We start from the raw sequence: 26255 nt of genomic DNA, 5'->3' as shown, positions 1-26255 counted from the left end.
GTCCTGTGATGATGTTCCCAAACTTCTGGACTAGCAGAGAACTCAGAAGTTTTTATCTATCATTAAAAAAGGCAACTGAAACAGTAATGAAGTATTTTCTAGAATCTTGGCTTCCCCTGCAAACCAACTCAGCAGCAACATTTGTTTCTCATTAAGTTTCTCTGGTTTATTTTAATTTTTTAGCTCAATGGATAACCAGGCGGAGGAGGGTACCGAACAGAGCTAGGGTCGCTGAATGAATCACAGTCTCAGATACCAAATTCTTATCCTGTACGAAGTTTCCCTGCTACCGAGGCCTCTGCTGTAACAAACGGAAGCCATCGTTCTCAGTCTGCGATCCTCCACAGTCATTCCTGTGAAGGTGCAATCCCATTTAAATTTCCCAGACAGACTGCTGTAGAACAAATATATTCATTTATTTTTCTTTGTAACCAGACCCCTCAGCAGTAAACCCATAAACAACGAGGACTGCGGTTTCCAAGCCATGAACCAGAGCCGGGTGCTTCTGTGTCAGCCAGAGGAAGAGGGCAGTCGGCTCTCTTATCAGCAAGGAAGGCAACAAGGCAGGAACCATTTTTAGGGTTCATAAAAGACAACTCCTGAAGTTGATAAGCACATATGGCAAGCAGGCTGAATGACAGAAAATCTTCTCTTAGATGGTGTTTATTTTCAACACCGTTATTCCTTCACTGTACTAGCCGTGGAAAGCTTCTTACACCAATGGGTATTTCTACTCACCCTATTTCCAGAGTTTTTCTACATGCAATCTCCATACACTCACCTAGAAATTAAAAGTTACCTTCTTTTATCACCTGATATGGACAACTGCATGAATCCGCAGATCTTGCCATTGGCATTTTATTGCCAAATGCATTTGTGTCTGTTTGGCCCCAGTTAGTTTGATCTAGATTTTACTTCTGATCTACTTCACTGATAGCTTGGTTATCAATATTGGAAATTCACGGAATCACGGAATCACGGAATCTTCAGAGTTGGAAGGGACCTCAAGAGATCATCTAGTCCAACTCCCCTGCTAAAGCAGGATTGCCTAGAGCACATCACTCAGGGCTGCATCCAGGCGGGTCTTGAAAATCTCCAGAGAAGGGCACCCCACAACCTCCCTGGGCAGCCTGTTCCAGTGCTCTGTCACCCTCACCGTAAAGAAGTTTTTCCGTGTATTTGAACGGAACTTCCTATGTTCTAGCTTGTGCCCATTGCGCCTTGTCCTGTCACTGGGAACCATTGAAAAGAGCCTGGCTCCGTCCTCCTTAAACCCACCCTTTAGATACTTGTAAACATTAGTCAGGTCCCCCCTCAACCTTCTCTTCTCCAGGCTAAAGAGTCCCAGCTCTTTCAGCCTTTCCTCATAAGGGAGATGCTCCAGTCCCATAATCATCTTGGTTGCCCTTCGCTGGACTCGCTCCAGTAGTTCCCTGTCCCTCTTGAACTGGGGAACCCAAAACTGGACGCAGTACTCCAGTTGTGGCCTCACCAGTGCAGAGTAGAGGGGGAGAATGACCTCCCTCGACCTACTGGCCACAGTCTTCCCTATGCAGCCCAGGATGCCATTGGCCTTCTTGGCGACAAGGGCACACTGCTGGCTCATGGATAATTTGCTGTCTACTAGGACCCCCAGGTCCTTCTCCTCAGAGCTGCTTCCCAGCATGTCCACCCCTAACCTATACTGGTGCTTAGCATTCCTCTAAGTCACGGAGACATCCCTTAAAGGAAGGCACAAACACAGTATTATATTACCCAGCCAAAATGCTGTTGAACTACTGACTTGGATAAGCTCAGAGAGCTAAAGATCAGAGTCGAAAATCCTATTCTTCCTTTCAGACCCTGTGCTGGCTAAAATGACACTGTATTAAAGTACTTAACATTCCCTTCCACGCTGAAGGGAACCACCCTCTTCACTGCCTCCCTGTGTGGCTGCACTTCGTGCTACACAAATTTGTTCTTCCTTGTTTGCTTTGGAAACTCGTTGGCAGGAAGCCATCTCCAACTGCACATGGCATCTGGAGCTCAGGCTTTGATTCAGCGTGCTTCTCTCACACTACAAGGGATGAAAAGGGCAGCTCAGTCAAGCAGGTATTTTCTTCTTCAGTTCCCAGGATCGTGACGGCAGCCTCCTTCTCCTTTTGGTCAAAACACATACTTAAAGGATGTACCTTCACATTTCTGTGCAGATCCCAAAGGGGAAGGCAGTTAAACTCGGCTTCTTTATCAAACTTCAGAACAAACAACTTGATGCAAAACACTTAATTTTGATGACATGCAACAGCTGCACTTTTTTTAGGCGGTACTCTGAATTTTTCCTTCAACCTCTAGTAACTGAACTAAAATGAAACAGAAAAATGCCAAGAATCTAGAAATAATGTTCTTTCAGAGCTTGTTCCTATCTATTTTTTTTCAGCCTGGTTTCTAAAGGACACAAGACTTCTGCAATCTTTTTGTATCTGAGTGTCTGGTCCTGGGTGTCCCCTTCTTTCTCACCACCCCCGCTACACACACACACTAATTCTTGAACCACTTAGTTAATTTCAATCAAATTTGATACAAAGATCAAAAGCACAGTGATACTGAGACACAAGCAGTTTTATGGGAATAAGCTACCAAGTAAAGGGAGAGATCATTAAAAACACCCCCATCAAGGGGAGGCCCCTAGCTCAACCCATCAATCACAAGAAATCGCACGTGGTATAGAGACATTCCGAATAACCCACCTGAGAGAAAACCCCTCAGCCTCTACTTTATTAGACACCTGAGAATCCAGGCACGAGACACAAGTCCCTAGGCGAAGCATGCTTCGCTGCTTGTTCTGCTGCTAGAGCTGCTGATTTGAAAACAAGCATTAGGAAAATTTCTCATCCCTTTCATCCGTGTGACTCCTTTGACCTCACTGGATTCCAGCATCTGCATCTATCCTTCACTCTTTCAGGCTCATTTCTTTACCTGATGCCAGCTGATAATGGTTAGGCGGGTAGCAAACCAGATAAGGCTCATTTCTTTCCCCAGTGTTTACCGCTTACTGAGGGGCAAACCAGACAAAAAATGCACAACATAATTATGTTCACAAATTCTGCACTCAGATATCCTATGTAAAGAAAAAGTGCTATATCTTTATTAAGGGTAGGTGGAGCCTTTCCCATTTAATTTCTTTTTGCAGGATTTTTCTACACCACCACCACTTTTTGAGGAAAAAAATATTAAATGTTCAGGAAAATATTTCCTTTGCATTTAGCTTTTCCCCACACATTTTTAATTATTCCTCAGTAACCTACCACCTTTTCAGCTAAGACTTGTTTTGTTACTATCTTCTGTTCTCTTTGCACTTTCTTTGGCTGCTTTTCGTGCCTGTTACTTACATCTTGACTTCAAACCAATGCATCTGTCCCGCTCTTAATTCCTGGGAAATCCCAGTGCCACAGCTGAGCTTCCCATGTAAAGATTTAATTTCTGGGCAGCACCTTGCTCACTGGACCTCAGAGGTGCACCTACATTAGCACTTCAGATACAAAGTGTGGTTTTGGAGAAAAACTCCTGGCCATTCTCACCAACCATGCTTTTTCTTGTCATACCACTATGGCCTCTAATGAGCATTCAGATCGTGGGACAAGGCTAGAACTAGTCCGAAGTAAAAATTCCCTGCAATGTGCCCTGTGTGGGTGCCATTTCCTCAGGACCAACTGTTTTGCTCTATTTTAGCAGCACCTTTTCCAGTGACAGTAGACACCATCGAGCACGAGAGGAGAAATTGCTCCAGAATCTCTGAGCTTTTCTATAATCTCAATGCACCAGTGTTTATAACTAACCCACGTGCACCCTCAGCATTTTATCTCTGCTCATTTGACTTGTTTGAGGGTAAGTTTGCCGCTGCCTGAGCCCATTTGGTGACTAAACAGCTTTCCAAGTTCAAGTTCATTAATAACAGTTAGACTTGAGCTTAATGCAGCTGAATAGGATCCAGTCAGGCTGGGAGGGTTAAAGCTACATTGCCCCCAGGGGAATAAAATACAGAAAGCAAAATATCCAAGAAAGTTTTCAAAATTGTGGTTAGCCCTGCAGTTTGGGAATGCAAAAATGGCACCCTTGTTCTATAAATCTAATTGGCTGGCTGCATAAAAGGTTGTGTTGCGTTCTGCCGTCTGCTTGATCTGTGGCAACTTGGTTTATCACACATGCAGCAAGTTACACAAAATAATTAAAAATGGACTGTCAGAAGGCCAAGCTGCGATAGCAGTACACTACTTTCTGTTACACTTGTGACACATTGAGACCTAAATTCTCTTGACTTCACTATTACTGATTCTGACACTCATTGGACTACCGTGATACCTAAGTGAACAAGACCAATCTCAGTAATCTCCCCGGGTATTCTTGTTTTTGTTTTGTTTTTCATTTGTCAGTGCTGTGATATTTCTGTGTAACGACATTAATGAAGTTACAAGGCTGAAGACAAGATATGAAGAGACATCAGTATACTTCAGTGCTACTGCACAGAAAAATAACAAACTCCTAAAAGCACTTACTGAGCTTCCTTCTCTGAGGTTTACTCTGTTTTAGATGGAACTAGAGTCTGTAAATAACAATTCAGCAAATCAAATTAATGACATCGAAAGGAATTACAGAAGCATCTGGGTTACACATTCATCTAACCATATACGAGTTCCCCTTAGATGGCATTTTATGTTTTTGCAAATTGAATTAGACACAATCTCGCAGTGTACATTAGCAGAAATTAAATACTGAACTAGTTCCAGAGAAGCTACATCCCCAACATGCCCCCAAAACCATTTTATTGATGAGTATGAAACAGTTTCTGTAGGCTCAACAACAGCCCATGCATCTTTATTGAAATGAGTGAGTTTTACATGGGAAATAAATCACGATTATAGCAAACATGAATGCTCATCATTCTCTGACCTCGTCAGCCTGACATCCCCAGGGGCCCATGAGGTTAGTTCTGGGTTGCCACCGAGATTCACATAATGTAAAGACCAGACAGGAAAGAGATTTCTTTTCCTGGTTTCAATCACAACAGCATACAGTTATGGAGTGTAAGCCAGGGAAATAGCTGCGAGACAGAAACACTCACCACAGGTCCTTCTCCCCGAAGCCGTGCCTGCTCACTGTAGGGCTTACGGCAGTTTGGCACAGAGTTGCTGTAATTAGCTTGCACTGACTTGGAGAAGTTACTTTCTGTTGTGGCTTTTTTTTTGTATGGTTGATTTGAGAGTGGGGTTGGTGGGTTGTTTTTTTTCTGAAACCATCCATGTAGTCTATGTTTACAACCCTGAATATCTACCAGCCGAGGTGCATGGAAGGGCAAGAATAACACAGCAGCTGGCCTCCCCTCCTGCTTTCCACCCCAGCACTCAGGTGTCGTGCTCATTATCACCACACTCCAAAGTTTAAAAAAGTACAACTCAATCTGATAAGACTCTGAATGAACTGAAGCGAGCACCTGCCTCCCAGCAGATGATGGCCACCAAGAGAAGGGAAGTGACCTTTTCTGTTCGGAAAGCCCCTTGGATATAAAGAACATTCCCTTATATCGAAGCCCATTGTGCCTCTATTCTGGTTTATTCGTTTTGCATTGGTCTGGATTATGAACAGACAACCACTGCAAGGAAATACTGAAGCTGCGAAAAGAAAGGACAGAAGGAAAAAAGGTGCTTCAGTCAAGATGTGCTAGTCAAGGTGTTAACTGAAGTGAACTGGAACTGGAAGGTAACAAGAAGCATCTGGCATTTAATGTAGCCATAGCGATTTTGTAATTAAAGGAAAATAGCTACTGTGCTGAGGCTGTAAATATCAAGGCACTCTGGCCTACTTATCGTTCTAAATCGCAGACTATTGCCAAGCTGGCAAAGCTATATGGACTTTAATGATAACAAAATAGCTTGTGTCAGCATCCACTGACTTTGGTAGAGGTGTCTGAGAGAAGCGGATGGAGGTGTGCTGCAGCACAGCCTCCGTACCTTGGGCAGGAGTTGCAGGCACGGTAGAGGAAAAGACAAACACTGGTTTCTCTGCCCTAGCCATGCCCTGCAAGAATGAGAGCCTGAGGGCTTCCTAAGTGCAATGATTTGTTCCTTGAATGGCACTTTTTTCTTCTAGTGTTTCAGGTGTGAACATAAAATATTTGAAGGAAGGGGAAATTCTAATAATGTCCTGTCAGACCTATTTTAAAACTGTTGTGGTCAATGTTCTGCTGTTTATACCAGTCTAAAGGAATTCAAATCAACACAAGGTTATAAGTAGTTATTAGCTGTCTGACAGCTTTTCCTCCCAAACCTCATTATGGGAATCTGTTCCAAATGAGGCCATTCATGCTACACTGTCTCCTACACAGACAGCCTTGAATTTTAAATGTTTCACTCTCCTTTGTATGCCTCCACATTGCAGCCAACACCTTGCACAAAAAAAAGCTATATTCCTGCATTATCTGCATATAAGCAGATCCTGAGTTATGTATCAGAGGAATCATTAGCTCTGTCCACTCTTGTCAGTGGATTAGATTCATACGTACATGTCTCCTGAGGGCATTTCTCTACTGTGAAGCCAGTGGTCCATGGGCACACAAGAGGTGCAAAAGGGGGAAAGAAAGCAGAAGCTTTTTGCCTGAAGCATTTGTAGTGATTTGTCTGGACAACTGTCTGAGCTATGATTCTCTCTCGACTTCTGCTGGGCACTCAGCTGGCTTCTGTCTCTCCTGTCTCTTTTCTCCTTATGTTTACAGGTGAGAAACCACCGGTTTGCGTGCACCAGTAACTGATTTGCTGTTGTAGCTGCCTGAAGCTCTGAAGCTCTGCTGCTCCACTTGCTGCCTCCGGACTAGATGTGGTACAAACACAGAAGAAAACTGTTTCATAGGGCTCAGGTACCAGCTCATGTAGCAGCAAGATGTAGCTACCTGGGGTATTTCCACCCAACTTTGTCCCCAACACTTGTCACCACTCCTCTGCTGAGGCTGGTGAGCAGAAAAAGGCACCAAGGGCTCCCCAGCCACGTCAAGACAAAGGTGGCTACTGGGTAGGTTACATGACGAGGCTTCATACTGAAGCTCAGCTCAGCTCACACACATTGCTCTGCCATCTCTGCTTTGGGGCAGGTGACCTACGTCAAAGGAACGGGAACAAGAGGCTGGTGAAGGAAAGAGCACCACAAATGTCACAGATGAGTATGGTGTATGAGCATGAGCACCTACGAGCTCTAGCAGCAACTATGTTTTTATATTAATATCTCAGGTTGGTGTAATGTGGTATGGAAATACAAACTAGAGATACTGAGGAAGATTAAGGACCCTTTGTGCACCATGCTGTTACACTCACCCACAGCCAGAGGTGGTTCCCGTGTTAGAAAACCCCTACGGAGCTAAATAGGGAATCAGATGGAGTGGAGAAATGGGTGGAACAGGGAGTCGACCCAGCCCTGTAGTAGACCTTGTCCCTAGTAACAGAGCAAGGACATACATCCTCGGAGTGATCCATGGTGAAAACAAGTAACAAAACTCTAGTAAACTGTTCTATAAAACCTCCTCCAGTACGGTGGGTGGGTGGGGTTAAGTTCAGAGCCTGAAAGGCAGAGTCCCCATTTGACCTACAGAGCAGGCACAGGTTAAAAGCAGACTTACCAGAAACTTCTTTGACTGGGGTCATTCAACCATGACACAGAAAAATCCCTTTCTTGGCAAAAGCCATGCTATATCCTGCTGTCCTTGAGACAGGCGGGTAGCTTGAAGTGAGGCATCGTATAAATTGAGAAAGTATTTCATTTTTTAAATTCTGCATGCATATAACTCACCTGGTCACTAAACTGATTTATAAAAATCATCTGCATTTTTCAAGTGAAGGAAATGTTGGAAAAGAAATCTCAGAAGACGAGGCATTTTTATTACAAGATCTGCCACACTGGATGCTAGAAAAATAAGGAATCTGTGCTTTCACTTCTCAGTCTAAATTCATTTGCTAATTCTACTCTGAACTCCATTCATGTTCACTTTTAGCCTTTGACAGAAAACTGGAGCAAAACTTTAAAAATTCACTATAAATTATTATTCGCTATATTATTGATGTTCAAAATAATGTGTATTTGTATGGATTTATTTATAGCAGCAAATTCAACTGTAACTTAACAATATACGCGAGTAGTCTTTCTTGTCCTAAAATGAGTGTGCAGTATGTAAGAGCTAATCCTCAAAAACCTATCAAAAATATGCTGAATTGTCCAAACTTGCAACAAATGGTGCAATGTAGAAGAATGGAATGCAGTAGTAGAGAACTACGGCAATGTAGTAGAAGTGGAAACATTTTTTATTACTGAAATCTTTAAAAAGAACAACCCGCCACAATAGACACAGGCAAAGAGGACGAATGAACGGTGTGGCTGCACAGAGTGCACATCTCCTATTCTGGATAGTTATTTTAAATGGAAAACAATTTAGAGTAATTTTGTCCCTGGTATAAATCTATTAGCATTAATGGTGTTGTGACTGCTTGTACCAAACTCAGATTTGCCCATATCTTTTAAAGAGAGAACCATTTAATCAGTGGCTCTTAAGACTGCTAGCTGAAATAGCTGTGTTAGGACGAAGAGCTGTATAGGTACAAGCTGTTGGGGGCTTTTTCCTCAGCAGAGGGGGAACAAAGTGAACTCACCGAGTTCAAGAGAAACAGGGACTGTGAGAGAGAAAAGGCGACCAAATCCTTGCAGCCTCCAGGGAGGATGAAATTGCCTCGTGGCTTGGGTTGGATGAGTGAGGATGAGAGGTGATGGTGGTAGAAGGTAAAACAAGGGAGCTGGGAAGAAGAAATGGAAGAGAAAAAAGGATTGCTTAGGGAAGGCTGATGGTGGTCAGGGCTAGCAGCCGTGCCTGCAGCCCTTGGGGGCCAGGGTAGCAGCGCAGTGGAGCTGGATATCTAGGGAACAGGGAAAGGCCCTTCCGTTTTGGATCAAGGCCAAGCAGCTCTTAAACCAGGCTGTGCTGGCAGAAATACAAAAGCGGGTCTGCGCCTGGGCATATCCAAGGAAAGTTCTCTATTGAACACATTAGGGAGGAAAAAGTAAATTTAATACAAGCTCTTCCTTCTCCAAAAAGACAAAAAAGCATCCACCCAAAGCAAGATAACCAGTTTCTGAATCTGAAACTTGCTTGAGGCTGCAGAATTGGTGCTGCTTTTGGGGTCTCTGTCCAGGTTCCTGAGAGCACAGGAGCGTAAGGAGGGAGGACAGTCTGAAGCATCTTTCACCTGGTCCTTCAAATTGTCAAACTGTCACTGGCTGCTTTGGATGTTAATGATTCAGACATTTCTAGGACTTTCTCCTAAGGTTTCATGAGCTTTGTCCAGCCTGTCAGAAAATGAAGAATTTGAGAATGTGGCAAAAATACACGTTAGTGTGGATGAATATTTAATTTTTAATAATACCGGAAGACCTCTGGAATAGCTCTGTAGTGGCCCCCTCAGCCACATGGTTGTTAGTGGACAGTATTTGCTCCTTAGCAAAAGACTATGTGCTCTGCAGCGGTTCACTGGAGAGCTATCAACTCCGAAGTTTCTCTTTGATATCACGTGCCAATAATTCTGACAGATTTTCACAGTTAACCAAAGCAGTTTCAGGGAACCTGGTGTTAAACTCCCATTTAGATAGTAGCAATACCAGACTTCTTGCACACATGCATTTTTCCAATCTTCTGAGGAAATGATGTCTGAAATAAGATAGGTGCGTTACCCATCATGCTACTACAAGTTTTTTCCTACGCCTTTTCCTATGTGTGGCTTCTGTCGTTGGTAGCATGACCAGTGATAAAAGACATTTAAAGCACTGATCTTTTCCAAGGTAGCTTTTGGACAGTTTTGCTTCCAGCCATACCATCCATGCTCAGACACCTTGCACCGTGTTGAAGCAGACAAAGTGGTTTGAGTCTATAGGACTGGTAAATGGCAGTAGACAGGTCTAACGCGTATTGTTTTTAAGTGGCTCACTGCTCAGAATGAAAAATGACACTGGGTATTCGAGTGTGAGCCAAAATAAATACATTTTTAAATGGTGATCTCTCTCGCTGAATAAAAATTGAAGGACCATACTCTGACAACGAAGTACAGCCACCTACTTATGGCACGTCAGGATAGCAATAAGTGACTCACCCGCCCACCTACACTCCAAGGACACCAGGGCCTGATGTCTCTATCACGAAGCTGTCACAACACTGAATTTAGACAGTTTTTCCTACTGCCCACAGTCTGTACAGTACTCACCGCTTGTTCACTTTTCCAGGTCATCAACCACTAAAATATCTCAAGGTGAAAATGAGTGGGAGTGACACTATACAAACACTTCCCTTTCTTAGTAAGCTTGTATTAATATTTGCTTTAAAATCTTTTTGTTGATAAATGCTAATTAAATACCAACTCAAAGCTTTATTTTGTCCATCTCTTGGGGTATTTTGGACTCCTTAATTTGTGGGGCAATCAACAAATCCCACCTAATGTTTTCTGTAAGGTGATTAAAACCACCACTAAGGGAAAAAAAAGAAGAGGATTTTATATAGTGAGAAGAAAGTGGAGAGAAACATCTGGAGCAGAGAGATCATGAGAGTTCCTAGCTGTGCCATCAGTTTGTTGATGATGTGAAAATGAAGCACAGAAGTGGCTTTTTCATGTGATGGTCAATGAGCTGCAGAGAATATTCCATCTGCGAAGAGATTCAAGAAGTGGTTTGTCCAAAAAGATATCACACTTGCAGAGCTAAGCTGTCTCCTTCGTAACCTCCTCCCAAATATCCAGTACATATTACGCTTTAAACCATCATCCAGACATTGCCTGAAAGACTGGTAGGTGGCACAGAGCAAAACAATATTGGTGACCAAAAACTGAGCTACACATTAAGCATTACAGGTGATGATATGCTGGTGCACTTGCCCAAGCTTCGTTTCTGCTTTGTCTTTAAGCATGGGGGAGTCAAAGGAGACTGAATTCTGCCCCAAAGATTGTATATGGGGGCCTTACACACAGAGAAGCTTGAGGTGGAAGGGAGCAGTTTGACTGAGCTCTGTACTGTCCGCATAGTTGCTCCATCTGATTTATCAGTCAGATTGAGCCACTTGATATTTAAAGAACATATTCTCACCTAAGTTCCCAGTCTCCCAGAAGAGCCTCAAGGCATCACGTACACTTGCTAAAAGGTAGGATCTCAGCCCCTGCAATCAGTGATGACTGTATCATGGTGATAGCTGAACCCCCTTCACGAAGCATCCTTTACTTTCTGGGTTCTTAGATACTTACTCGGGAGTGAAGCTAATTCCTCAGTATACCAGCACAAGTGTAACCCCCCCAGGGTCACTCTGCATGCACAGCAGAACCAGAAGCTTCTCTGTCCCTTTCATAGGGTGAGACATCATTTCCTCCCCAAATTAGCTGTCCTTTGGTGAAAGGAGTCTTAGCAATGAAGCTGAAGGGTGACTGTTCAGGTCCAATGGCATCGCCTCATTTGTCGATCACTTCAGTGTAATCAGGCACTGGTGGTGGAGCCGCAGTTCAGGTCTGGGTGCTGCCTCTTGCCACCCTCTCCCCTCATCGACGTAGCCCGAGCTTTGGGAGCTGAGGAGGGTTTAGGTTGTTTTCACTGGTTTTAGGCAGAGAACAAAGAAGCATTGTAGGATTTGAACTAGTTTGTTCAGCAAAAGGCAGGTGATAAAAAATAATAATCCTTAAACCCCCAGATACTCAGACTGTGTTATTATTTGAGAATCTCAGTTTTCATTTAAAAACTAAAGCAGGAATTTAGTCCTGATTGCCTGAAAATGAGTCCCAACACTCCAAATACCATATGGCAAATAAAAAAGACCCAAATGTACTGTTTTTGTTCTGTGCATTAGAGGGGCTTAGGGAACAGAAAGATTCATTTTTATATGCCTTGCATTAGCAGTCTGATACAAAAATGCTTATATCCAGGTAACAGGAAGATAATTTTCTGAGGGCAGGCGCAAGGTAGTATAAAGTGTGTGGAGAATGTGACAGTAAAGATCAGACTACACAGAATTAATGGTGGCGAGGGGAGATATACAGTCTTGGGTATGTTTCAGAGGAAGTGCACAGGGCAAAGCAGGACGATGAGTGAGGAAGAGGGCAGAAAGAGAGCCAAGGCCATGGTGCAGGTTTAGGAGATTGACTTCTGGAGTGCAGAAAGCCAAATTTATGCTATGAGTGCTGTATGAGGTCGCTTGGTATTGAGAGGCTACGCTCTGGCAAAGTGTTCATACTCCAGTTGCAGGTTACACTGGGAAAACTCCACTTCTGCTGACAGAGCTTTTTTGCAGCCCTCTTGAAAAAAAAAGAAAGAAAAAAAAGTCATCCTGTAAAAGAGCACTTTTGCTGATATGTCTTGATCCATACTAGGGGCTTCTGCTGGCACAGCTATGCTGGCTGCAGATCACACTTCAGCGCTCCCCTGATTGATGTACATACCTTGCAACAGTTTGTCATGCTGATCCAGCCAAGGTCTGTGCTAGGTGAGAGGGAGTCAGAGGACCAGGCAAGGAGGGTCAGAGAGCAGAAGAGTAGAGAGGTTTTCGTGTTGCAACCAAGCAGAGAGTGAGTAATGGCGGAAAGAAAATCAACATAGTAAGAATAAACAGTATTCACCACGGTTTACTGCATCGACTTCTAATTTGAGCCATATAAACTTGGAGATTTTTTTGTTTAAAAAAGAAGTCTCTGTTTTATATTGCTTTCTTAGCAAATACAGCTTTGTTAGCTGGTGTTTTGTTGAAAGAGAATTATAAGATATATCCTTTCTTAATAGGAAGATATATTAGCATGTAAAATTGAAAGACAGCCTGTGCTTGTTGAATGCATGGGCCTTTTAAAATCACGGGCTGGTGCTTCATGACATGTAAAAAATGCTTTATTTTGATCAAAACATTGTGTTGCCATTGCACTTCTCCTCCACCCTTTAAATTTATTATGCTGGCTGCTCTTCAGATTTCTTCTAACTACTGTTGATACACCACTCTTTCACTGGCATTTTTTCTGGTTTCCCACGTGTTATTTATTTAAAACATTAGTTATCTCAGGTCCAGTGCTTTTCTTGCAAGGCATAGAGGAGCTTGAGTTGCAGTGTGAAATTATTGTTGTGGCTTAATGCGTGTGATTAATTTAATAGAAGCAAGCAACGCCCTACTGAAATCTCTCAGATTACAATAGCATTACTACGCAGTGTACTACATCTCTATATACTATGCAGAGATAGATCCAGTGTGTGTATGCACCGACTATGTGTATACATACAATGTGTGCATGTATGTGTGTTTATATTGTGTACATATGGTGGGTGTTGTACAGTATATATAGCCTATTTATGGTCACTCTCAGTCATGCAGGCATTAGTGGCATTACCTGATAATATTAAAACACAGACAATAAAAACCTCTTTAAATTCAGGCCAGCAGGGAAGACTGGAGTAAGGAAAGAAACATGGATCCCTGACACTGCTGACAAAACAGAAGTAGCAATTTCCTGAGCCAATAAGCCAGCACAGCACCATGGAAGTATTGTTCATGGGGAACCAGTTGGAAGTTTCAGCTTCTGGACAACAGGGGGGGAAGAAATACACATTTTTTCCATCACTGAGAGTTACTTCCAGATCAGAAGAATGCCAAAACTCATTTTCTGTTTTTCCAAACATGGAAAAAGCTGGTCGATTGTAAAAAGCCTCCCCTCCCATTTTAATGTACCGTCTTTGATATACAAGCTTCTATCTATTGCATAAGTGAATGCTGAATTAGAAATCATCTTTCAGCTGTTTCTGTGTCATACATCACTGGTACCTAGTTGTATCTGATGCTTATATACACTCCACTGCCATACAACCTTGAGTAGCTATTGCTCGCTACACCATAGAGAGATCTAGAGAACACTCAGATGAATCGCTATACCTAAAGTATACCAATTTCACTATTACACTGAAAAGAAAAAAAAAAAAACAAACACAGAAGAAAAAAAAAAAAACAAACACAGAAAACCCAACAACAAATAATGAGTGTCTGAGTGTCTCTGAGTTTTTATAGGTTTTTAAACTGTTGGGAAATTCTAGGGAATTCATGAGATCTCTTGAACCATCTTCAGTAGAAGCCAGATCAGGTATATTCAGCATTGCAGGAACACTTGGCTAGATACTGTTACTAAAAGCAGGGCTTCACTGAAGTTCATTAGCTTTAGTAGGCCAAAAGTATGTCTTATTTCTTACGGCCAGTGGCATATAATACAAACATAGACACTAAGTTTGACATGTATCACAGTGTTCTTAAAGTATGCAGTCTCTTAGCAGTCCGTGCTTGGAATTTTTAAGGGCGTAGCAAACAAATACTTGGATCCTGGCATTCATCACTGAATTTGGGCATAGGTATTATAAGCAGAAGTAGTCAGGAGCTTGTGTTGCTCTATTACAAGGAATTTTCTACTTTTTTTTACATTATTTTGTAGATACTCTGAATTGGTCCCAAACCACTCTTTAACTTCAAGTATTTTTCAGGATGCAAGTTACCAAAATCTTGAATTTGACAGTTTCTCTGCTAATGCCAGCAGACACTTTAAGAAGCCCACAAGCTGCCCGAGCAGCTAGAAGGGCCCCAGGTACCAGGGATGAGCGCTGCGGAGTCAGGGATCCCAGGCCTTAGGGCATCCCTTGCCTCTGCGGCAAGTGGAAGAGCAGACTGGGCAAACCTCCCCATAAGCAGTATCACCAGCCTTGTGACAAACCCAGCAGGTACCACAGAGAAAGCTGCCTTAATTACAGCAAAAGCTCTTCGGGCTATTAGGTTTCAGACAAAGCAGTCAGGCTCAATGAACCAGAATTTTTTCTGATCAGTTCTACTTGCAGATGAGCTCCCCATAGGCGGGAAAGTCACCCTTTCGGTCTCCTTCTGTTGAGGTTTTTTTCTTCCTTTTCTCTTCAGATCTTGTTGTTTACAGCCCATTTACAACATTTTGTACTAAGCCTGGCCATTCTGAGTCAGCGCTAGGCAGGTGACAATCAATCAGCGCTGCCCCAGACCTGCAGCAGACCGAAAGCGGCAGTCACCTTCCCAGGAGAAAGAGCCTGCAACCACCTCTTTTCCCCGCATAGCCGGCATCCAAACTGAATAGGAGTCTTGCTTTCACCCTGCAGAGTCACAAAATCCAAAGGCAAATCTGACCGTACTGACCAGCCAGCAAAGAAACCATGTGGTAATATTGGTTTGCACAACTTTCTCTTCAAGCCATCCTGACTAATGACCGAATAGCAGAAGAGCTTCAACTTTCCTTTGTTAATTCTCCAATGAAGGCACAGCTCCCCTCAGACAAATCCTTGTAAAAACTCATTCAAGCAGCTCCAATTAGCCTTTTTGGGAGAAGATTTTAAGAATGTTGCAAAATGTAAGCGTGATGGGTTATTAAATATCTCTTAATTTGAAGAGACATCTAATTTGGCATTCAGGAGCTATATTCTGAGACAGTATTTTCTTTTTAGAGACATGTGAAACCGAGACTTTGACGCGTGCAGGAAATCCTACAGCAGCTTCTATACAAGTAGAATCATTGCCAAGCACTTGGTGTAAAAAATTACCAGGATTAAAAAAACTCACAGAATTGCTTTAAGAATCACAATGGTTTCAAAAACATAAACTCATGTCTTTTTATATTCTCCTATTTGTTTTCTGCTTCTGGGGTTCCCACTTTCAAGCTTTTTCCAACCCTGGTTTCTTGCCTTAGTGAGCTAAGATTGTTTCAAGGTCCCATTATAGAAGGATATGCAGTTTTAAGAAGAGCAACAAATATTGTGAGACTCGCCATAAAATAGCAAGAGCTGGCAGAGCCGCAGAAAGGATATTAACTTTCGTGTCCTCCTAAACTGCAGTTTCTATAAATAGCAGGTCTGCTTTTACTCCTTCTGCAGTTAATTACATAGATTTTCCTGCATTTCCTCTTCTGCAGTGTCCCTGTGAATCAGTATGTTAGCTGATGGACTGAAGCCATGCTTATGGGTGTTCCCCAGCAAACACCTTTGACACGAAGCTGTTATAAAAAAAAAAAAAGTATTTCTGCAGGTGGGGAGGTTAAGTGGGTAAGGAGCTGTTTCTGCATTCCCACTGCAGAAGGGAGCAACTTGCCACTGTGTATTCTATTTTTTGGCCAGGCACAGACAAGTGGCCAGAGGATGATGACATGGCTGGGGTTTCTCCTGCATGCGTCTCCTATTGTGGGTGCCCCATCCAGCTTAACCTTGTCTTTCACAGTGGAGAGCTGGTTGTTCTGTGGTCTGCACTGGCTTGGGCAAGACATGAAGGAGGGAATTTACCTCACCCAGCTTCGCATACCACCAGGGAAGCACCTTCCTCTGCACTAGTCACTTAAGACTTCTTCTACAGTCAGTGGAAAGTGGTAAGCGCTTTTGAGCATGGGCTTTAGCTGACCTGTTTACCTATTGACCCACTTTAGGATGTTCTTGGTGCCCTAGAATTGCCAATCTCCCCCCAGCTGTGACGGCACTTTTTCAGTTATTTGAGATCATTAGAGGAAAGTTCCAGATCTGACAGCTCTAAATGATGATCAATGGCTCTATCATTAGTTCTTACAACTCAAATATTACTGGTCATTAAGTATCCACAGAGAGGTATTTTCCTCAAGAATCATACCTATAAGCTAACTATAGCTACATGAAAGCTTTATTTCTTTCCTTTCCAGCCTCTGCTACATCTTGACTAGTTTCTTATCTAGTTTATTATACAGTAGTATAGATTTCCGAATCCTTTGTCACCAGTCCCTTGTGTCTCTCCCAGGGCCGGACGGCTCATTTGCCAGAGACATGTATGCAAACATGTTCACAGAGCGGACGTGGCCGTTCAGGTGGTGGAGGAAAGGACGTGGCACCCCTCTGCTTTCCCAGGCAGGCTTCTTTCCACAAAAGACACCAATCAAAAGTATGTATTCCACGGCGCTGTAGTGTCCTTCCCACTCCAGCACCCCACATGGCAGACACAGCCTCTTTGCAAACCACAGATGAGGCTGAAGACCTGGGTCAGGTTCATGGTGTGGTAGAGCAGGAGACCCTACAGTGGACGTAGCTGTCAGGATATGAGATGCAGGTGCCCTCAGGGCACTGTAGATGGGAAAAACATTTCAGTGAAAGGCGTGCAGAATGTGAGAGACTGGCTAGGTCCTCGCAACACTGCTCTCACTTCCGAAGGGCAGAAGCTGTTCCTCAGTGCCTTACCATTGCACTGAAAATGTCTAGCAGGGCTGCTCAGGCCCTGCACAAGATCCACTTCCCTTAATGCTGCAATACTGAGCATCCCTCTTGTGCCTGTCACACATGGCTCCTGCTCTCCTTGGGACCCAAATCTCCCCTCTCTGGCTGTTGAGAAACTAAGGAATGGGATTTGGAGGCTGCTTCGGGTACATATGTGTATATGCCTCCGTGCCTGCATGTATGGGTCTGTGTATCTATGTATCTCCTGCAGAATGGAAGGAAATGAGGAACGATGCCATTTTGGCTGTTGTCTCCCCTCATCCAATTCTGGCATTTTTAGCAGGCTGTTCACACTACAAGCCTCTTGCCTTCTTTCTGCTGTTCGAAACATGTATGCCTGTCCCCTTTATGCAGAGCCAGATGGGATATGTCTCATCTGCAAAGGGCAGAACAGATTTTGTCTGATGTGTGGTACCATGTCTTTACAGCTATTTTTGTAGTTCTTAAAGTCCCAGATTCTGACTGAGGCCTCTGGGTGGTTCCATAATATTAAGCATATCAATATTAAAATAAGTCCTTTGGAACAAAGGTGATTTTGAGAATCAGGGGTAATTTGAGAGATGTTTCTGGCAATATCCAACACGAGAAATCATTATTTTAGGATCATATAAATATTACAATAGTGGCCTAGTAATTTAGACTGTGTTAAAATTAGATTTGCTTCACCTTATGATGATAGGAAGAAGTTAATTGTTAAAATGGAATAATGATAATGCCAAGCATTCAAAAACCACGACAAGCCAAATCATGAGTTATTATATCAGTAATATATTTAATATCCCTTCTCCTCGCCTATGGGGTTTTCATCCTCAGAGTTCAAGTGGATGCCATTTTCAAACTGTTCCATATAACCATCAGGCCAAAGGCATTTTTTTGGTCAATGTTGTGATTCTCACATACCCACAAAACCCCAAACCATAGGAAATACTTAAAATATAATCAGAGCTGATGACTCTGAAAGGAGGGAAAAAAATGTGTATCATCTCATCTCCAAGCAACCAGCCTGCTCACATAATAAGAACTCAATAATGATTTCAAGCTGTAGGGTGTGTGGCATCTAAAAGACCAAGTCAATACAATATCTCAGGCTGGACAATCCTGTAGCTCCTTGTAGCCTTAAAAGCAACGTCATACCTAAAGACTCAGCTTTTAATGGACTAGGCTATCAAACATGAGCTCATTAGGCATATTATCAGCATAACTGATGCTTAGAACCTCTCTCTTTTTTCAACTTTAGTCCTTGATCTGAAGAAAATCTGTACAGTTGAAGCATCAGGCATTGAGAAAGTCTCTGTGGAGAGCTTGAAATTCAAGAGGTACTGGGCATCAGGGGCTGGAGGTTCAGGTTAATGGCAGGAGAAATCAGAGAGCAGATACCCAGCAAAATGGAGAGCAGTTTGGCCAGTGAGATGGAGGATGGTCAGAAGCAGCCATGCAGCCACAGAGGAAGAGCTCTGCACAGGAAGGAGACAACAATGGATGGCAAGGATTGCTCAATCGTAGCACAGAGTATTCCTCAGACATTCCCCAGTTATAGTGCTTTGCTCCAATGACCCTAAAAATAGTAAAGAGCCCACATTTTAGTTCAGATTATACAGTAAACCTAGTCCTTGGCTCTTGCCTCCTCAGACTTTTCCAGTTAGCTCACGTTTCTAGAGGGTGATACTTTGTAGGGTTCCTGCGTCATCTCGACTGATTTAAAGCCAATCCACAGAAGACCCCATAAAAAGGAGATGCAGGTGTACTGCAGTTAACAACAAAAGCAACATTCTTGGCATTTTGCAATCCAAAAGCTAGGGCCAGACTTGTGCATGTGCACTTTGAACCAGTGGAAAGCTGAATTTGCTGCCTGACTCTTATTTGCAAACTCACGTACTTGGATCGTGTGGGCAAGGAGAGCTCAGACATGAGTTCAGATACAAACATTTATGCTTTCTCGAACTTCATGTGCACAGTTTCACTTAGAAAAGGAAAGACTAAATTCTTGGGAATGTCTACATTGCTAAAATCTTTGGCTACAAAGCCTGGCAAACACTAGATTTTATAGGTTTTTTAAAATAAGGCTAACTCTTGTTTTTATTTATCATGGATTACGTGTCTTCAGGTTTTAATATAAATATCCAGGATTTTGGATTCCTCATGTGACTGAGAGGTTGTTATAGTCAATGGAAAAATTTTCACTGCTTTGTGATAATCGAGCTTGCCTGTATTAGTAAAAAAGCAGTTTATTAGCAACAGAGAAATTCCCAGTCAATATGAGAACAAGACTTTTTCAGCTTTTGATCATTGGCGTGTTGCATACTTTCTACTCTTTTTTTTATAGTGAAGCTTTGCAAGGGTTGCCCTTGACTCTGATGTGCTCAAATACAAAGGCTTTAAACTGTTTTGAAAGTAAGGATTTAGCAAACAAACACAGGAGTCTTCAGAGGCTCCCACCCAATTGTTTGTTATCTTTCTGCTGCTGTATCTATTTGTAAAAGCCAGCTATGTGAGCTGGGGATTACATAAGAACTTTCAGCTTCTGTTTAATATCTTTAAACCAAGTTTCTTTCCTGTTACTCCTTTGTGGAAGAAAGCTTGTTAATGTGAACCCTGAGCACTGCAAAACAAAATGCAAGTAAAACAGGTTTTAAAATATAGCCCCCTGGCTTAATAGAACATTTCTCAGAGTTGTGGGGTTGTTAACTGGCAATTTTGGAATATCTGGTGTCACGGGTTCAGCCAATATCACAAAGTGTAAGCACAATTCATCACAGGTTAGGCTTTCCAAACTTCCCAATACACAGGTGTTTTCTTTAAACAAGTAGCTTAAGGGTTACGTGAGCATTTGTCTTTTCTTACCTTGCCTTGAGCACTGTGATTGAAAGTTTAATGTCACCACATATCCAATCCTCAATTCCCTTTCAGTTACTGTTTGCTAAAAATGCAGTGCAAAACCTGATCTACACACCATTTCTTACACGGCATCAGAGTGTGGAGGACCATATCTCAGTGGCTCAGCAACTGGTTCACTTCCCCTCCCAGCACAGGCTCACGAGACCCAGCAGCATTGGTGTCTACACCATCTTTCTGCTCAGATATGCCATACTCGAGCCACTTGTGAGTCAGCTGGCACTGAAAGAGATACAAACAGTTTGAGAGGTGATGCGCTTTGACATCAGGAAACAGCAAAGATTACTGTTGCTTCTCCTCTAACCACCAACTGTTGTGTAAACAAGCCAGAGGGCCGTCCAGAGAAAAGATGAAGCCCGAACGGTGCCTGAGCTCCTCGGAGCCAGTGGTGAACCAGAGCCCCACAAAACAGTGGGGCACAGAAGCCAGCAGACAAGTGGCAAAAAGTCCGGCAACCCACTTTTTGGAGTATCTGCAGCTGCCTGCAAGGAGCCCTCAGGTGGGTGAAGCTTGGTTTCTGGGAACATTGCAGAGTGATACTGTGTCCTCCTCATCCCATTCCAGCATTTCTGAAGCACAGGAAAAGGATTTTTGTTCATTCCATCTTATGCTTGAAGTTAATCCCAAGTGTAAACAAGTCGGCAACTGGTTAACCAAGGCAAAAAATGAACACAGAAATTTCAAATTCAGAGCTGCTTTTTGTCTCCTTTTCCTGTACAGTATAACAATTTTGTACTTCTTCCTTATCAAGAAAGGAGCAGACCTGGCAAAGAAACCTAGGCCAATTCTCCCTTTTCCCCTTGCACAAAGTAAAACCTTGTTGTTTCCATATTCAAGAGCTGGGAAACCCAGGAAATACCTGCTAAGTTTGCAGTAGCATCAGAAGAGTTGACAGCAGGATTGATAAAGGGTTTGTGTCTTCACACAATCCCTTCAGGCCATGTGCTGAACTAGCACTCACCTAGTCCCTCAGGACCTGAAAGAGGTTCATAATTAGAGAATCATAGAGTCATTTAGGCTGGAAGGGACCTTGAAGATTATCGAGTCCAACCATCAACCTAACACTGCCAAAAACACCACTAAACGATGTCCCTCAGCACCACATCTACATGTCTTTTAAATACCCCCAGGGATGGTGATTCAACCACTTCCCTGGGCAGCCTGTTCCAACGCTTGACAAACCTTTCAGTCAAGAAATTTTTCCTAATATCCATCCTAAACTTCCCCTGGCACAATTTAAGGCCGTTTCCTCTTGTCCTACTGCCTGTTACTTGGGAGAAGAGACCAACCTCCACCTCACTACAACCTCCTTTCAGGTAGTTGCAGAGAGCGATAAGGTCTCCCCTCAGCCTCCTTTTCTCCAGGCTAAACCATCACAGCTCCTTCAGCCGCTCCTCATAAAACTTGTTCTCCAGACCCCTCACCAGCTTTGTTGCCCTTCTGTAGACACATCCAACACCTCAATGTCCCTCTTGTAGCGAGGGGCCCAAAACTGAATGCAGTACTCAAGGTGGGGCCTCACCAGTGCCGAGTACAGGGGGACGATCACTTCCCTAGTCCGGCTCACCACACTAGTCCTGATACAGGCTAGGATGCTGTTGGCCTTCTTGTCCACCTGGGCACACTGCTGGCTCATATTCAGCTGCCTGTAAACCAATACTCCCAGGTCCCTTTCCACCAGGCAGCTCTTCAGCCACTCTTCCCCAAGCCTGTAGTGCTGCATGGGGTTGTTGTGACCCAAGTGCAGGACCCAGCACTTGGCCTTGTTCAACCTCATGGGCCTCAGCCCATTGATCCAGCCTGTCCAGGTCCCTCTGTAGAGCCTTCCTACCCTCAAGTAGGTTGACACTCCTGCCCAACTTGGTGTCATCTGCCAAATTACTGAGGGTGCACTCGATCGCCTTGACCTGGTTGTTGATAAAGATATTAAACAGATACTATGGATATTATCTACACACTTTTAAAAGTAACTACAAACATTGCAAATAGAGGAAGGAAGGATGAAAACACAGCACCGCATTATAACTACTGACTGTGAGACTCAGAAGTAATGGCTTTCACTTCTTGATTTTCAGGGATTTTGTCACAGCAGCATCTGAACTGTGGGACTCAGGTACTCTCCCCAGAAGGTGTCGTCTCCTGGCCACATATCAAGACTAGACGTGTATACTCTATATCTGTTTTCCGTGATAACAAGACACCTGCTGACAAGTATCAGGGGCTTCCTATTGTATTCAATGCGATCCCACCTTGGCATATCACAGGATCAGGACGAAGGGTCACACCACAAAATGCATCTGTGCTATACAGTTTAGACACAGCCTGGAGTGACCTGTGGAAGCTTTTTATGCTGCCTGAGGAATCCCATATTCAAAGGGTGTGCTATTAAATCCCAACTTAAAGTGATGCTGCAAAGTCTCATGTCATGCCCGGTAGCAATGATCTTCCTTATTATAATATTATTTGTTCTTAAACATCTGCATACATTTACTTGCTTGTGACGTTGGACTAAGTCTTTCAACCTGGATTATTCTCTTCTGTATTTCAAGTCACGCTCTCTGTCTCCACCCGCAACTGCATGTCTCTCCAGAAAAATGCGGAGCGCAGACCTCAGAGCATTTTCCATCCCTCGCTGGAAGCACCTACCACGAGGAAGCAGAAAAATCCATGTAAACCCGAACACTGGTCACAGCACCCCACTGCCTGGGTGTGCGCGGGGCTGGCGGCACCCAACACTTTCCATCAAGAATCCTCCTTTTTGGCTTTCCATCAGAAACCTCCTTTTCGGTTGCCACCTTTGGGGTTGTCCCAAGCACCTGCGGCCGCCACCGAATGAACCGGGGGGCACCAGGCAGGAGAAGTCTGGAGACGCCGTGCTGTACCACGGAGGCAGATGCAGGGTTTCGGTCAGAAGACGGAGTACTTTGACATGAGTCAGCTGATAAAGACTCCCACCGGCCGCTGCTCGGGGACCTTGGATACGGGCCGTTGCGGCGCTGCCAACGCCTCAGTGGCAGGAAATTTTTTCCTTTCTACACCCAAACCCCCCTCCTCCTCCTCCTCCTCCTCTTCCCCATATCTAACGGAAAGTCAAAGCAGCCGATAAAATGTCACCCGTGGGTCCGCACCGCGGGGCGCAGAGGGGAGCGGGGCGGGGGGAGTGTCCGTACCCCGGGGCGCCGGGTCCCGGCGCGGGGAGCGGGGCGGCGGCCCGGCCCTCGGGGCGTGCTGGGCGCGAAAGCGCCGCTCACCCCTTCCCGCCCTGGGCCGCCCCCGCCGGCGGCCCCGCCATGGCGTACGGGACGGCGGCCGCCGCAGCCCCCCGCGCCCTGGGCCGGCCCGCGGCGCCCGGCCCGCCAGCGGGACGGGGCGAGGCCGGCGGGAGGAGGCGGAGGAGGGCTCGGCTCGCCGCCTGCCCACGTCCCCTCCCCGGCCGAGGAGGAGGAGGAGGAGAAAGCGAGCGAGGTCCCGGCAGAGCGGTTAGGAGAGGGTTTGAGAGAACCCTCCTCCTCCCCCCACACCCCCCGGAGGGGAAGAGGAAAGGAGAGCCGTGGCGGGCGGCGGAGGATGATAACTTAGGGCCGTGCCTGGCGGTGGGAGCTGCCCGGGCGAGGGCGGCGGGGAGGGCGGCAGCGATGTCCCGGGGCACGGCTGGGGGAGAGGGATCGCGCCAGGTGCTGCCGGAGGGGAAGGAGAGGCAGAGGAAGAGGAGGCGGAGGAAGAAGAAGGAGAGTAAGACGCGGCTGGTGCGCTCCAGCTTGCTGTTACCTGAGGCCGAGGCGGAGAAGTCCAAGAGGACGGTCCTGGCCAGCAACCGCCTCAAGACCACCAAGTACACGGCCCTCTCCTTCCTGCCCAAGAACCTCTTCGAGCAGTTCCACCGGCTGGCCAACGTCTACTTTGTGTTCATCGCCCTCCTCAACTTTGTGCCGGCCGTCAACGCCTTCCAGCCGGAGCTGGCCTTGGCCCCCGTGCTCTTCATCTTGGCGGTCACCGCCATCAAGGACCTATGGGAGGATTACAGCCGCTACCGCTCCGACAAGGAGATCAACCACATGGAGTGCCTGGTGTACGGCAGGTGAGGCAGGGTGGGCGCCGGGGACGGGGAGGGCGGTGGTGGCAGCCGGCGGTGGGGATGCGGGCGAGCGGAGGTGTGGAAGCAGGGCGGCAAGCAGATCCATCATGGAAGGGCTTTGGTTTCCACTCCAAGCGCGAAGAAGCTCACACTTGCCCCCGGAGCTGGTGTCTCTCATCGCTTTACTGGGAACGGTGGAAGTTCCTACAGTCCTGTACCTTCAGGTGAAAGCAAATCCTCTCGGATCGGTGGGATCTCGCAGTAAATCATTGATTTATGAGCAAGCAGCATTTTTTTTATGCTCGGGGCGTATTAGTGTTTTGCGTTTTAAAGGAAGGACAGTGTATGGCAAAGTGAATGTAAGCATCACAAGTAGTGTTTTATTTGCAAGCCTTTATGCGGACACTTCCCAGTGTGAGCGGTCAATTACACCACTGTATAGTTTCAGGTATTAATTTGGTTTTAGCAATATGAGACCTCACTCAAGTAATCTGCTATTAAATCTTCACTGAGTGAAGGAAGAGGCTTCTGCGTTTGAGTTAGGACTGTGAGGTTTCACGACATCCAAATTAGCGAGCCTGAGATATGTTTGCTTTTCTAAAGAATGAGGCAGTCTTTCCACCGAATGTTTACTTCAAAGCGAATGCTTTTTATTTATCATCTCAAGTGTCATCATTCCCTGTGACTTCGTGATTCCCGGTGCTCATGGATGGAGTGTTAGGTCATTTATCTCCTTCAGAATTTTAAATTTTTTAAATGATCTGGGCTATACATTTAGAGCACAGCCTTGCTATCTGTAAATCAGACTGAAATGACTGTTGCACCAACATTTATGCACTCAGAATCCAGTTTTACAGAATTTTTGTTTTGCTTTTCTCTCCGTGCCAGACAGTCATCTCGTAGTAGCTAAGGCTAAGGTTTTCTGGGGACTGAGAGAAGAACATATTTTCCGAGAAAGCAGACTTTAGTTTTCTTTCCGATGCTTCTAAGTCTAACAGAAACGAAACACGTGCCAAGAAGCTTACACTCTGATTCCACAGGCTGTCTGGGAGGGGTCCTCTAGGCTGACGTAAGCACCGAGGCAGACAGTGACTCTCCTCTTGCAAGAAAGGCATATGAAAAAAAACAAAACAAAACCAACCTTAGAATAGGCTGCGTTTTCAACATCGGCAGACTCAGCTTTTTATTTCACAAACTCATATCGCACAAGAAATCTCACCCTGGGATATTCCCCCACCAGTAGGTACACATGCATGGGAACACAAGTAAAACGGCCTTATTTCTGTAAACGAAACCAAAAATAGCCTAGCCAAATCACACACATAGGCATCACTAACCTAAGGCTGTGCCTGGCACCTTGCTCGCCTGTAGTTGTCCTTAACTCCGAACACTTCTGGCGTTGAGGGAGATGGGTGGCAGGAGGGCTAGTAAAGGACTATTCTTGCAGTTAAGTAATAGTGCTAATAATCTAGCCTTTACCAAACAAAATAGATTTAGAAATAAGGTCTCATGTCTCCTACATTGAAAAAAAAGAAGTACCACCTGTTGCCGAAGCTGTTAAAAATATTAACAAATACTGGTACTGGGACATTAATTCTGGAATGCTTCTCCCCCCTGCAATTTTCCATATCGCTCTCTGCTGCCAAAAAAGTAGACGTGACTATGAGAAAAGGTGTACCTTTGGTATTAATGTCACTTATGCTCTTTTGGGAGCCCTAGCAAAGTGCCTTGCCCTTTGTACTGCTTACGCTGCGCCAGAGTAAAAGTCAGAATTGTTCCTTTTACTGCAGAGTTTGGATTACTGTTGAGTGACACTTACACAGATTAATTTGGGAGTAGTTTGCCTTTGCATCTGCATCAAAGGCACTTGTCGGACTAATCCCTGTGGGGCAGTGAACGTGGAAGTTTAGGAACTCCGTCACCTGTTGAGGCACAGCTTTTTGGCTGGGAGCAGAGCTGAATGAGGTGTCCTTACGGCCCTCTGCAGAATCCTAGT

At 44.7% G+C, this 26255-nt stretch overlaps 1 protein-coding gene across 1 annotated transcript in view; it reads left to right on the top strand.

Moving 5' to 3' along the window:
• The first annotated feature begins 23674 nt into the window (after window positions 1-23674).
• ATP10A (ATPase phospholipid transporting 10A (putative)) overlaps window positions 23675-26255 on the top strand; it is a 118604-nt gene continuing 116023 nt past the window's right edge. The window contains exon 1 of the mRNA XM_063340047.1: window positions 23675-24262. Within this exon, the coding sequence (XP_063196117.1) occupies window positions 23820-24262 (443 nt within the window). The 5' untranslated portion in view covers window positions 23675-23819. The remainder of the gene's footprint in view (window positions 24263-26255) is intronic.

Source organism: Chroicocephalus ridibundus, chromosome 1, assembly GCF_963924245.1.
Source record: "Chroicocephalus ridibundus chromosome 1, bChrRid1.1, whole genome shotgun sequence".
Classification (NCBI taxonomy): Eukaryota; Metazoa; Chordata; class Aves; order Charadriiformes; family Laridae; genus Chroicocephalus; species Chroicocephalus ridibundus.
Note: the sequence above shows the minus strand (reverse complement) of the source record. Positions and strands in the feature narration are given on the sequence as shown.